General features: G+C 40.8%; 1 protein-coding gene across 1 annotated transcript in view; it reads right to left on the bottom strand.

The window, feature by feature from the left end:
* The window catches only part of LOC104961280 (potassium channel subfamily T member 1), a gene marked incomplete at its 5' end in the record, with an annotated part of 32355 nt that overhangs the window by 2883 nt on the left and 14891 nt on the right, over positions 1 to 14581 (bottom strand). The window contains 15 exons of the mRNA XM_010789549.1: positions 566 to 650; positions 1860 to 1871; positions 3616 to 3666; positions 3899 to 3961; positions 5761 to 6058; positions 7006 to 7026; positions 7629 to 7757; positions 7839 to 7922; positions 8578 to 8679; positions 9635 to 9761; positions 9996 to 10130; positions 11780 to 11851; positions 12756 to 12928; positions 13056 to 13161; positions 14180 to 14393. Of these exons, the coding sequence (XP_010787851.1) occupies positions 566 to 650; positions 1860 to 1871; positions 3616 to 3666; positions 3899 to 3961; positions 5761 to 6058; positions 7006 to 7026; positions 7629 to 7757; positions 7839 to 7922; positions 8578 to 8679; positions 9635 to 9761; positions 9996 to 10130; positions 11780 to 11851; positions 12756 to 12928; positions 13056 to 13161; positions 14180 to 14393 (1672 nt within the window). The remainder of the gene's footprint in view (positions 1 to 565; positions 651 to 1859; positions 1872 to 3615; positions 3667 to 3898; positions 3962 to 5760; positions 6059 to 7005; positions 7027 to 7628; positions 7758 to 7838; positions 7923 to 8577; positions 8680 to 9634; positions 9762 to 9995; positions 10131 to 11779; positions 11852 to 12755; positions 12929 to 13055; positions 13162 to 14179; positions 14394 to 14581) is intronic.

Below are 14581 nucleotides of genomic sequence, written 5' to 3'. Positions count from 1 at the left end.
TTGGATAAGCCTGTGACCTAAGATTTTCATCGGCATACAATAACTACTCTGTAGCTATGTTCGTATGACTAAATAAAGAACCTTGAACCTTTCTGCAGAAAGACTCTTCTTGGTAGCAGTCTGCTCTGCTAGGTAAACCGAGACCGCACCATCTCCACCTCTTTGCCCATTTTTAGAAAAGCCAGAAGTGAAAGCCAGAGTCTGCACTGCCAGGATTAAGAACCGAAGTTACAGTATATATTTGTAACTTCAGATAAAGAAAGTCCAAATGTGTTTTTGAATAATACTTTGGAAAGAGAGAGCAGATAATCAAGGGTAGTAATACAAAATGATGATATTGCAAGTTGAAATGAAGGTTTACACATGCTTTTAACTTGACAAATTATTACAGACATATTACAAGATTTGCTCCACATTTCTTTTGCAATATGCATGAGAATGGGATAATTCACATTAAGTTTTCCAGTATCATTGTATATAAACATTTCAGGAAAGCAACATTTCTATGACATTCACTGCCATGATTTAGTAGACAGAGAGTAATGGAAAAAGCTGTGGTTCTTACACAATGTCGTTGAGCTCCAGCACGGTGTCAGGAGGAGGGTTGATGAGGACGTAGGACAGCGTGTTCTGGTGGTCGTTCATTTCGTCTGGAGAGAAAGACAGAGGAGACCTTCAGAGCCGCTCTGGAGCCCCCCCCCTCGTCCTCCTCCATTAAACAGGAAATGAACCCTCAAAATACGAGACTCCCACTTTTTAACCTTTCAGTGAGGACGAAGGAAAAGAAACCCACGTATGGAGCAGTGATGCCGTACTGCAGGTCGGCTTTTATCTTTGTTACAGTTTACGATTACACTTTAATTGCAGTAAACTGACAATGCAGTTTTTTGCTAAATAGCTTAATATTGGGTTCAATAGTATTCTGACGATTAGCCCAACAGATACTGGATTTGAGGCCGATGCCGATACTGATATATATATATATATATAAAAAAACAACCTAATAACAATATATTACACATTTTATTTACATACAACACAAACAAATACAAAACAAATAACTCCTGATATGGATGATTGGATTATTTTAAAGCTTTATAGTTAAAATGTATGTTACTTGATTTAAAACTATTTCTATTTTTTGATCTAAATTACTGCTTTTTTTATTTAGCTTTTGATAAATTACTAATATTCTTTCTAGCTCAACTAAATATTTACCATTTAGATTTAAAGGTCATTGAGTCAATTTAAGGGGACATATAATACAGATTTCCAGGACCATTTTACAGTTTTTAATTGAACATGTTTATATCAACAAAAAACATGTAATATTTCTTATACTGTGTATATTAAAATATCAGGATCTCTGTCTAAATCAATCTGTTTTGCCTCCTGTCTCTTTAGGTCCCACTTTTAAAAAATGCCCAGCCTGCTCAGGTTGGTGGGCAAGCTTTATTAGCTCTCCAGCCATAGGTGGAGATCATCAGAAGGATGGAGGTTTATTCCAATGAGCCTGGTTGTGATATGGAAAGGGATCCAAATGTAAATGGCAGCCCACAAAAAACTGAGTTGTCTTATTCCACATTAAGTGGGTAAGTAGGCACTAAGTACGTTTTTAATGCATCAACAGTTGCAACAATATTGTTTTATTGCCTCCACAGTTAAGTTGCCCACCGTGGATTTTTTTTTATGAAGAATCAATAAGAGTTTAACATTCATTCCCCTGAAGAGCCACATTACTGTGTGTGTGTGTGTCAGTGTGTGTTATGTCTGTCTGTGTCTGGCAGCAGCTGCTACTTGCGTTGCGTGATGGACGGAGGAAGGTAAAGGAGGGCACAAGTGTCTCCATGACAACCCACCTGCTTGTGGCCCTTTATAAAGCCAGGCGGGGTGGAAGAGAGAGAAGGGCTAACCGTTACTGACAGGGCACTCTGTGGAACAAGGGGAGAGGGGGGGGTGGGGGGGTGGGGGGTGGGGAGGCCCATGCTCCCTGACACAGCTCCCCATGCGCAGCATCAGGACGGAGCCAGCATGCAGACAGCGTCCGCGGCTACGCCACAAATCGTTTCCCATCACATTCCCATTTTCCTATATTTTCTTCTGCGCATTCCACACTGGACCAAGGCGGCAGGTTGCCATGCCAAACGGACGACACTCAGGCCCCTCACCATTCCCCCCCCCGCAGCCCAGAGGGACATGTGACACATCCACAGACACAGAGAGACATGCTCCAGCATCCTTCACACCGGACCAAAACGCAGAGCGACTCTGACCAAACTGAGAGTGGAGCAGAACACATCGGGAGTGTGAGAGTGGAAGAGAACCACCTGCTGCAGGAACACACACTTATTCTGTTCAACTAATAGTATCAGGAAGAGGAGACATGACATTTTTATAGTAGGCTATTCAGTGTATTTGATATGGATTATACCATGGTCACATATAGTACTCATTTCTGATTTTTTTTATAGTTTGGATCAAATAAATCTCAAATTTAGGTGCAGAAAGTTAGGTCGGTGTGTTATCTGAGACAGACTGTGCCGTCATTTTGTATACATTGCTAAATGTTAGCACCTTCCAGCAGGCTGAGGGTCCTCACAGAAAATGCAGGACAGGAAATAACACCTGACCTCCAACTTTGTTTCACTTGCTAAAGACCAGACTTAAAAAAAGTCTAAAAGAATCATCAAATGATGCTGGTCTAGACTTAAGAACTATTCCTAAACTGTATACATAATATCAGCACTTTGGCCTGCAGAAGGAGGACGCTTCAACCATTTAGCTTCTTGTATGGTGGCCCCGGGAGCTCAGCGCACTGCCAACTACGGTAACAGATTTCTCGTGTTGTCAAATTGGTAAAGATATTCCTTCCTCAGCTCGTCTACCTGCAGTTCTTCTTAATTTTCTCAGGGCCAGAGAAGCTTTCCGCTACTTCAGCTCCCTGCTAACTTTAATATATCCCTAGAGTGCACTTTAGAAGTTAAACAACTGGAGGTCAGCAACATTTAAGATAAACAAGATCAAATATTCTGGAATACATAAGCAGAAACATGTTTTCCTGACAGGCAAGTCAGCACACAGACTATATGTAATTGTAGTATTCGTTACGTCAAACTAGCAGAAAAAGACCAACCTGTGCATTAAACTTAATATAAACAAACTTTAAGAAAAGTGAAGCTGCTTCTCATTTTGTCTGCTGTTAAGTGGCCATGGTATACATGTGAAAATACACTTGGAGGTGTCCTGATGTATGAAAACAACAGACACAGTTCTTCATTTTCTACATCAGCACACCTCTGGTCTTTATATATCTAACGTACACATTTTAACTCTACATCTAGCCTTCCATCTACAGACCCAATGCGCTCCGCTCCACTCTTTAAGCCATACTCTGGACCCTGCAGTACTCTAGCCATGGGGGACGCCACCTCACGGAACACAATGCAGAAAAGACCAGATAGAGAGAGGGACAGTAGAGTGAGAGAGTGAGAGATTGGCTGCTGATGTACCACTCGTTCTGGCAGAACACACACACACACACACACACGCACACGTATACACACACACGCACACACTCATGCAGTAGAGTTGTAACACTGTGATCAACCAGCTAACCTGACGGCTTGGTCCCCTCTGAATACGGGTGCTCTGAAATGTCCTGCAACTCTAAGCAACAGCATTCACTGTTAATATCCTAATATGTTCATTTATAATTAACTAAAAAATGTTAACTACCAACAAAATGGTTAGGACAAACACTAAAGCCTTTAAAAGTTCTAGTTCTTAATTCAGTGCAAACTTCAGTGGATGCTGGTGAAAGGACAACTTCCTTTCCTACAAGATGGAACGCAGCCACTCACATTGTTGTAAATGAGTTATAAACGGCACACAGGATTACCTTGCAAATATCCTAGATTTACTCGATTCATGACATCGCTCGCAGTGAGATTAGAAACATCCTCTACAAGCCAAAGGAGGGAAGACACAAGAGTCAGAGAAAAAGGCAGAGAGAGAGAGGAGGAGGGGAACAGAGGAGAACAAGAAATAGAAAATAATCAGGCAGGCAGCGAATGCATTTGCAGTTTCAAAAAAGGAAGTTTCAAAAAAAGGTGAGAGCGATGCAAAGAAGCCATGCACCGGTGTGTGCACAGAATCACTTCCGAATTATTCATCTGTCACATGTTATGATCCTGCTGCAGTAATCCTCACTGACATTCATGGTTCATAAGATGATCTGGAGCTTTTGGGGTTCTTCCTGAAAGGTATTTAATGTTACACACGTTACATCATATTTAGCAAGTGCAACACATCTGGAGCATGATTCTGCTTTGGTTTGGAAGCGTGAAGCTGGGAGGAAAAGAAAAGAAAAGTGAGCAGATAAAAGAGTGCAGGCAATTGCAGTCTGTGTTCATATGCAATTGAGATGAGGCTTGCTGCTCCTGCATCTCCATGCATGACGTGTTGATGATGAGGATGATAATGATGATGAGGATGATGATGAGGAGTGTGAAATGGTGAGTGTGTGTGTGATGGCACATGGAGGAGTTTGATGAGTGAGAAACTGATGAGAGAAAATGATTTTTTTTTTAAAGGGTAGTGCGATGTTAATGATCTCTACAATAAATACCCACGGCACCACAGCTACAGATGGTGAGATGAGATCAAATGACACACAGTGGAGTTTTTAAACACAGACTCTCTCACAGCTGACATCATTTAACTGGTTGAGAGTGGGTGGAGCATATAACAAGGTTTAGTCGTAGAAAGTAGGTCACATTTAGTGTGTTCTTGGAACTTTTGCTTTGCCTTCAAGTAGTTTTGCCTTTTAAAAAGTTGGTGAATACAACGTAAGTAAATGTTATATTGCTACTTACCTTCATATGTATCATTAAGACAAAACCGGACTAAATGATGTGGTTTGGCTTTTTAACACACTGTATACATGCCTCCTGCGCCACACTTAGTCCATCTAAAACAAAGCAACCCATAATACATGGGTGGCTCAGTGGGAAGGACAGATCATGTGGGACATGCCTAATATATATATAAGGTGCTTTTAAGAGAAGACTTATTTCAGATTTTCTCAAAACTGAATAAGTCATGTGACTGTATTTAAAAACAGGCGAAACTGTCCGCATGGCAGTCCAAAAAAATAACATTTACGATTTAGAGGCTGCACTTATTTCCATTATTCATTAATGGATATATTGAAATCATATGAAATCAAAAATGTGTAATAATTAAACAATAAGAGCCTCGATTATAAGAATGATTTTTTCTGATGAACAGTCCAACACCCTATAAGATTTAGCATGTATTTACATTTGTGAAGCTGGATCCAAACTGTTTTCAACTCTCATAACTGCAAATCGTACATTTAAAATGTACCACCACAAGTGTACATTTTTAATGCTGAGAATGTCAAGCTACCCCCGCTGATGTTTAACTCAACCGATTAAATGATGTCTGCCCCCGGAAGTGCTGTGGCTTTAAAGAAACGTTTAGAGAACTGAGAATCCAATCTGCAAGAAACATTATCATTTCATTACTATTCATTTCAGGCACCATAGTATTAATTATGATTAAGTACTCGGTGAAAATACCTAAACTAAATTATGAATAAGCTCACATACTCTATTTACTTTGGCTTTACAATAAGTCATATATCATCGACTATAAAAGTGAATTTACTTTGGTCAACGCATCCTAACAATCATGTCTGTCTGTCTAAATGCTGCCGTCAGCCCCCCCCCCACTCACCGTATCCCACGGTGGGCAGGCCCAAGTGCTTCATGCGGTTCTTCACCAGCTCCGACAGCTCCTGGCGCTCTGAGCGTCGGTACAGGTTGAGTCTCTGCTGTGAGATGCGCTCCGCCCGGCTCGACGGCTTCACGTTCTTCCTGCTCAGCCGCCGCGCCCACTGCATGCTCTTCTTCCTCAGCAGCGGGTGCTCTGATTGGTCACTGGTGGTGGAGTTCCTGTGGGCCTTCTTCTCCTTCCAGGACTCTCCGCGCTCTCGATGCTCCTCGCCCTGCGGCACGTTGATGGAATTCTGAGACTGGGAGGAGAGGGAGGCGGTGTTAACGCTGGGTACTGATTGTGTGTGTGTATGTGTATGTGTATGTGTGTGTGTGTGTGTGTGTGTGTGTGTGTGTGTGTGTGTGTGTGTGTGTGTGTGTGTGTCTCAAATGTAATTCAATTAAAAGGTTTTATTGTCATATGCACAAGGCTACAGTGTACAATGGCAATGAACATCTTATAACCTGAGCTCCTCCAACAATCCAACATATATAATAAAATACAAAAATAAAAAGTAGGCTGTTTTTGTGTGTGTCTGTTTAAAGTGGACCTATCATGCTATATTTTAATAATATATTGTAGGGCCATATCTATATAAAACATGTTTTTTTTTCAAAATACCAAACAGATCATGCATTTTAGCCATGCCTCATTTCGCTCTATTTGCTCTTTTTTAGCCCTGTTTTTGCAAGGGCTGATTCTTTGAGAAGTCTTCTTCGCTGCTTTTGTGGCAGACTACAGCGCCACCTACAGGCCTGGCATATGTACTACAGCGTCTCCAGCACTTTCGAACGGCAATGGCCGTGGCTGTCTCCTCCTGATAGGTGGAGAGTTGGCCATATAGGCGGAGCTCCTCGTTTCTGACATCAGAGATATTTCAAATCTGTATCAGTCTGTATCAGATCCGTTGCAGCCCCGTTTTTAGAGATTTGGGTATGGAGGAAAAGAGAGAGGGTTGTGTTTTCTGACACTTGGTGAGTTCCCTGACACACCAGGGTATAAAAGATGTACAAAAGTCCTTTTGCATGATAGGTCCCCTTTAATGTTTTTATATATTTTTTTTTTAAAAGACGTACGGTATCTGCTGTGTCATAATTTCCTTTTAAATGCTATTTTCAGGTGCCAGCATTATCAATGTTTGATACTCGTGCTCTTTATGCAAAAGGTTGAGTGAAATATCCAAATGAAAAAGCATCCCACTCTTACCTGTGCATAACTGTCCTTTCCCTGAAACACCAGACAAACAGACATCCAAACAAAAATAAATGCAATGAAAGATGGGGGCATCCAAATCATGCAAAATTATCAAAATCAGAACAGTAAATAGCAAAAATAGGGATTTTATACTATTAAAATGGTCGGAAAATAACACAAGCTAGCATTTGTAAATGTTTTGTTTTGTATACTTGCAACTTATGTAAAATGACAAATATTATTTAGACTATGATTCCAATTTCATCAAACGCACAGGCTAATGAAATATCTAAAGTAATTGGGGACTTCTTGTTAACAATGTATCAAAATAATTGTATTCCCATTTTTAATCTCCCTCCCTGCTTGGAGTAAAGCAAATGGAAGTGGAAAATGCATAAAGGATCAAACAATGATTGAAAAGTAACGTGTCAAGCATTAAAAGGGGATAATTAGGAAGATTATAAAAGCCAAGCGAGGAAGGCAGAACAGGCATTTCAGGAGAGGAGAAAGGATAGCAGGAGAAAATGCAAAGCAAGGAAGAACATGATTCTTGTTGAGGTTGAGAAAGGAGAAGGAATGGACAAAACACAAAATGAGGGAATAAATAAATGAGCGTTTGATCAAAGGGAACCTGCCTCTGAGGTGGAGAACATGTGGGACTCGGTGCGGTAGATCCCGATGGGGATCTCAGAGCTGGAGGAACAAAGCTTCTGGAAGAGTCTGCCATAGGTCCTGATCCACAGGTCCTCCTCTGTGATCTTCATCTGGGCATGGAGGGAGAGGTTCAAAGAGATGCAAGCACAAACTCATTTCCTCTCAAATCTAAGTCTGCATTATGTACTCACAGCACAGAGGTACCCAGAGCCTGGCGTGGTGTCCAGACCCAGAAGAAGCCTCGCTATACCGATCATATAGTCCTTCACAAACGACTGTGGAAATAGAGAATGAATGCGGTGAGAAGAAAGTAAAACAAACCCAGACAAAAAAAACTCCAGCAACAATGACAGATATACATATTTTAATATATTGGGAGAATCAGACCTATTCAATTATTAAAGCAGATGCTCCCGTTCCCTTTTGGTAGACACATTTGTGTGGTCTATTGCACGATTCTGGAGTTTGAATAACAATCAACCTTTTTATGTACAGTATCTGTTTTGAGTGAGGGATGTGGCAAAGGATGTGTCCTTTGAAATATGAGATGTGCCAAAAAAAAAACCTTTGAACCAGGAACATGTTTTTTTTGCTAATTTTATTCCTTATTTCTTGTGCGTCTGTAAAAGGTTTTGTGTTGTGAAGTGTGTGTGTGGAATTGTTTTTCATCCAGAGCCCTACCTCTAGAGGGCAACACTTTCTTTAATCATGTTTACCTTTGACATACAACTTGTTTAACTGGATATTATCAGAAAAAGGTTGCCATCAAAAATCCATATTTAAAAAAAGAAAATAATCTAATCCCTGAACCTGCTTCTGGGTTACTCGGCTGCACAGACATCTAAGATTGATGGAAACAATATATATGACTATCATTTCTCACGATGAACCCCCACGTTTAACTTCTGAGGTGTTTCCATGTGGTCCCACCTGGTACAGCAGTGTGTCCAACATGCTGATGCTGAACACCCTGCCTGCAGCGAAGGGCAGCCGGAACATGAAGGCCAGGTTGGAGCCCTTATCACGCTCTATCTGAAGAGAGAAACAAGAAGGTGTGAGGAAGAGAGCAACCAGATAATACAACCTTTTCCTGATATGTTTGCTGAACTACTGCTCTTTTGCATCATCTCCAAGAAGAAGTAATGATGAAAAAAGAAAAAGGCCTGTTTTGAAAAGGTGGAGAGTGTTTTTTAAGCACCGTGAAGGCTTTACTGCAGGTGGGAGAAAAACAACCCATGAGGAATTCAGAAAGGATTAAAAGACTTCGATCGAGAGTCAAGATGAAACTCATGACTTTTCTTTGTGTTTTATTATTTCCATTCACCATCATAAAGACGCATAAAAAAGCAGTAAGTAATAATATGTTTTCGGAGACAGAGAAAAGTTCTATCTATTATACAATAATAACACTTCTGGCCTTCTGAGAAAAGCAGGAGGAAGAGAAAATAACATGTTTACTACTAAAGAACAATCATAATAGCAAAATACATCTAAAGACTTCGCTTCAGCTCACTCTTATATTCAAAAGTGATGTTTCACTGTGCGATGAGAGAGGGAAAACTAACAGGTCCTTCAATCCCTAGAGTTACATGATATATTTAAATAATAATACAAATAACAACAATAACAAATGGTATTTATGTATTGGTTTTCCTAGGACTAAAACTCGCTTTACAAGTAAATAAAGAAAGAAAATAGAAAAAAAACTCCTAAATCACAATCTGGGCCACAAGTCGTACTCTTTCAAAAAAAATTAAATGTATTTCTTTGGATCCTGAACTTTGAAAAAAGTTTTTGAACATACTTCTTCAGGTTGAATATCTTTTTTTTGATTCAGTTTAGAAATGCTTTTCAATAAAACATTTTTGTTTGTATTCACTTTTATATATTACAGACTATCTTCTATAAAAGCAGCTCTGATCTGCCTTTGGAAAACATTCACACAACAAGACAAAGTGAAAGCCAGCGAGTCTCAAGGTGTTCTCACTTCTCCACAGCTCACCTTCTCCAGTTTGGAGAGCGCGAGCGAGTAGCAGTCCTTGGCTCTGAACTGCATGAACCTCATGTTGGACGGGTGTGTGAGCTCCGTGATGATGCTGAGGCTGGGAAACAGCCTGGGATTAAACAGAGAGCGATGTTAACGCTTTGTGCTGAGGCAGTGATGGATGGTTTTAATCTCTGTTGCAGTAAAAGACTACTTTTAACAACAGTACTTTGTCTTAGAGATTAACTCATTAAGCAAACTCTGACAAACAAGCATTTACTATACAGGGAGTTGATCAAGTGGAGTCTGACACAACTACTACAACATGTTCACTGTGTGTTTGTACAAAATGCTCCCGTGTTACCTAAACATAGTCTGGACGTTGACGATGGTCTTGGCGTCGGCCATGTAGTCCTCCTCAGCGCTCATGGTGCTCTCCTTGTCCACAACCACCAGGTTGTCGGCGTAGATTATTCCACACTGGAGCAGATTGTCCAAGCTGGTCCATTCACAAAACAACAGAGCTTGTTACGTGACGTCAGGAAATATCTGTCCTTAGATAGTATAACAATAATAAAACATACATCTGTAAAGTGCAATTTGTTCTAATCATTTGTCATGTTCACACACGTTAGGAAAAGCTGGATCATATACCTTGGTTTGCAAATTGCTCCATTTACAAGACCTACCAAGATGCAGCATCTTAGCCTCAAAATAACAAGTGTTCAAAGTGTAGAGTAAATATAAATGCATCAATTAATTAAAATAATTGAACGGGTTGCACAACAGACTTCAGTTCTCATGTAGATTATAGTTGTTTCTAAATATTTATAGCCATTACATTTTCCAGTGATGACTTGTGGGTATTTACAATGACATGGTATCACTAACATATGACCCTACACTTGATCAAAATGATTTAAATTCAATACCACAATATCTGAAATGATAAAGACACTAAATCACCAAATTTCACTGCAGAGGTTAGCATCGGAGGTGGATGTCTTTTTATGCTAAGCTACCAGCGACTCTGTAGAACTGGTATGATCTAGTTGCATACACGGAAATCTTTATCAGGAGAAAGTTAAGTGTACTTAAATATGTCCCCCTGTGACGAAGATGGCTTCGTCACTGTGGACTGACGGCTTCGGGCTTTGTATATTGCACATGTGTTTTATTTTGAAAAGTGTTCCCTTTCCCCATGCCTGTTGCTGTTGATTGTGTGCACCTGGTGCCCTGTGTTGTCTCCTCCCCCCTCACCTGTGTCTTGTTGGGTTAATTAGTGTGGGTATTTAGGCTCTGTGTTTCCTGTTTTGTTTGGTGTGTGAGATCCTTGTGGCTGGTGACTGTGCTCACGTGAACAGCGAGATTGAGGCTGTGTCATGTTCCCGTGAGTAATAAATGCCCACACCGGGTTGTATTTTGGACGTTCTGCCTCTGCCTCCTTGCTTGGTCGGGCCGCTCAACGGTCAGCTTCACACCCCCCTAAAACTGTTATTTTTGGCAAGTATGTTCTGATGTAGTGACTTCCTGTTGACATAGCTGATTGCTTATGATGGGACGCTCAACCAAACCGCACAGTACTGAAGTCTTTACTGAATAAGCTATTTTATGATTAAAGTTAGCAGCTGGCTACCAGTTACTTAGGAATTAGGAAGAAGTTTACACACAAACTTGATAATGGTTTTACAAACAGCTGGTGTACCCAATCCAGCTGTGCACTTACATTCAACATCTGCTGTCTGTGCTTTGTAATGGATTTTGTGCTTCTGATATCTGCAAACTTTGAGTTTAGGAAGCAGCAGCCTTTCTGTAATACCCTCATAATCCAACTCCTGTCTAGCTGTGCAGTTTTATTTGAACATGACCTGACAGTGTACTGTTGGATGGCTACATGTTGGAATTTCAATATGCTGGGTCTACACATGCATGGTATTTAATAGTGAATCCTTCCTTTAACCAGGCCCTGAAGCTATGTTTTGTGATTGCCAACACCTGCTAAGAATCATATTGCATTTTATTCATGATACATGCAAGTTGAAATATTGCCATTAGCTATTATAAAAATGGTGAAACTACCACTGGAAAAACATGAACCACTGAATGAGCTTATTAAGTGAGCAGTTTTTTTATGATCCAAAAACCTACTTATCGATGGTGCCAGCCATGAAGTAGACCATTGGAAAGCAGCAAATGGCCTCTAGGAAGTGGTTGTCTGGCCTGCGGGAGACAAGAAACATTATGATCATTTCTGTAAAACCCCGGAGACAGATGATGTCACTGATGCTGTAATTCATTTAAATGTGTTTGTGGATCAGGACAGGGCACATGCTGTTTGAATTGTATTTGATGGTTTATTACGCAACAAGAGGGGATCAGTATATGTTTATTCCTTAAATTCAAGGGTAGGATGTAACTGGTTGCTATGGAAACCCCTTAGGGTCTCACTATCATGGCTCCCTGTCTGAGTGGTTTGTCAGTTTTAGCGCTGTAGAGATTTGTCCGAAGTTATTGATGATTTTTCACACACACACACACACACACACACACACACACACACACACACACACACACACACACTTTTCTCTTGAGAAAGAGAGGTTGTTTATGAATAATGCAAAATCCATTTCTTGTTTTATCTTAAAGCAAAGCTAACCAATATTTCTACTGAAAGCAATTTGGTTGCTCCAAATTGATAAAATAAAAAAGCACTTCCACATGAGACTGCAAACAAATACAAAACATAAACACAAAAAGGCACACGTTTTTTTTAATAATAATAATAACAATGTTAAAACATATTTTTTTATATCTGGAAGCAAGGTTAACCCATATATTTCTACTGCACGCAATTCTTTCCGCACCTCTAAATATCCCCTGTAAAAAGGAGAAGATGATTTTGTACCTACGGTATGTCAAACTCTCAAATAGCAATTCTTTTTTTTACTACCAATCATTTATCAACAATGATGTAGAATTATTGTTCATTAGTCTACTAGCAAGATACTAATTTAGGTACATGTGTCAGGGGCACATTACTATGTGGGTTTTTGTTATTGTGGAAATGTCAGTTTACATCCCTGTAGGAGTAAGAACAAACGTACAGGACGGTTAAAAGTCTTACGGGTAGTCCAGCAGCAGCACTATGGGGTTGAGCTCCTTCCTGGGCCGATAGTAGGCGCGCAGAGGGACGATGAAGTTGTAGAGACCGTTTCCCGCCGTCTCTGCAGACACTATAATCAGCTTATTCTTGAAGCCGTATGCTTTGGCATCCTCAAAGCTGCTGTGTGTGCAGCCCTGACAGACAGACAGACAATCAGAGAGGGAGTCAGTCAGGTTTTTGGAGAAATAATATAAGAAGCGAAAGTGTTGGTGGTTTAATTCTGAGCTGTTTTTATTCTTTTTTTCCTGCGTTTGAATTTACCTTGTCGAGGCGAAGGCAGCAGAATGGAGCTTTCTGTGGCAGGAGGTGGCACAGAGTGGGGGAGCTGCCGATGTAGGGTGAGTTGGGAGGGTAACCCTTCACAAAACTGTTGGTTAACAAACAAGAACATCAGGGGGAAAAAACAGCAAACAATACCGACATATTGTGCAGATACTTTTTTGTCAAATTTCCACTAGAAATGACCATCTCAGAACTGAGTATCCTTCCTCTCCACATTTATCAAAAAACAGTCGCTTAAACACATCTTATTAGTGTGGATTATTATTAACTAGCTATACACGATGGTATAAAGGGAGTATAACTGCACAGCTCTTCACTACCTTCATTATTCTTCTATCAGTCTCATTTTGTGTTTGTATCAAGTGTCAATTTGGTTCTGTGTCCTGTAATTACCTTCAATCAGTTTCACAATGCCCTCTAGTTTACCGATAAAATAGATTTTTATAAGAAGCATCCACAGCCTGATCGCCACATGGGGGCACTGTGAGACCTCAGTGTGTTTCCTGCAGACTTGATCTCCCTTACTTCTGAGTCTGACATTTCTTTAAAGAAGTCACAATGTCATGCGGTGCAGTTTTAGAGGCTCAGAGGTTAGGAGGACTATGTAATGTCCAACTTTACGAGACCCAATAATGTTAAAAAATAAATGGGCTGAGGTTCAGAGGCCCCAATCTGTCCTTAAGGTAACTCTGCTATATTGAAAAAAACACAAAGGAAGAATAGAATTTGCAGATAGCCCGATTCCTGGCTGAATTGCTACCATGGCGACTGGTAAATGAGCGTTGAGGGGTGAGGATCAATGCAAGGACACACAACAGTAGACATCACTCGAGAGGGGAAAGTGCTGACCCTCCCCGTCATGACACACACATTCATCACAGCCATGTCCGCACTTTACAGCCTCATGACACACAGATTACACACCTATTCCAAACCAATCAATCTCTCCTCCTACAACCACTGAGACGTGACGAAGAGCAAGAGGGCAGGGGACATCAGATCAAGAGATACACGCCTCCACAGTGAGGACATTTCACTTCTTTTTTTTTTTTACAGCCACCAACCTTCCGAAACCAGCAAATCTCTGCATCAATAACACTTACTCTGAGCCTACGGATCCCTCCTCGTCTGATTGATTGTTCTCGTCCTCTGATTGGTCGCTGAGGAGGTCGCAGGGCAGGATGGCGGAGGAGTCTGCGATCTCCAAGACGGGCGCGATGCTCGGACGGCGGCTTCCAGCGCCGTTCTCCGTCGGCAAGGTCAGCTTGCTGCTTTCCTCGGGAGGACTGGGGTTCTGGAGATCAATGGCCACAGTGCCTGGAAATAACACAGGGTTATGTTTGCTCCGCTAACTACGCAGTCATTCAGACACAGCATGTGCAGCACTCTCACTGCAATGTGTTGATAGGTCAACTGTGAACCCATAACCATTTTATCTCAGAGAACACTGAAGGCCTGTTCATTATGTAAAGTAAATAAGGTCCATGTTAAGACATACACAAAGA

This window comes from Notothenia coriiceps, unplaced genomic scaffold (assembly GCF_000735185.1).
Source record: "Notothenia coriiceps isolate Sejong01 unplaced genomic scaffold, NC01 NC01_scaffold00033003, whole genome shotgun sequence".
NCBI classification, from domain to species: Eukaryota; Metazoa; Chordata; class Actinopteri; order Perciformes; family Nototheniidae; genus Notothenia; species Notothenia coriiceps.
This window is presented reverse-complemented; position numbering and strand designations above follow the sequence as displayed.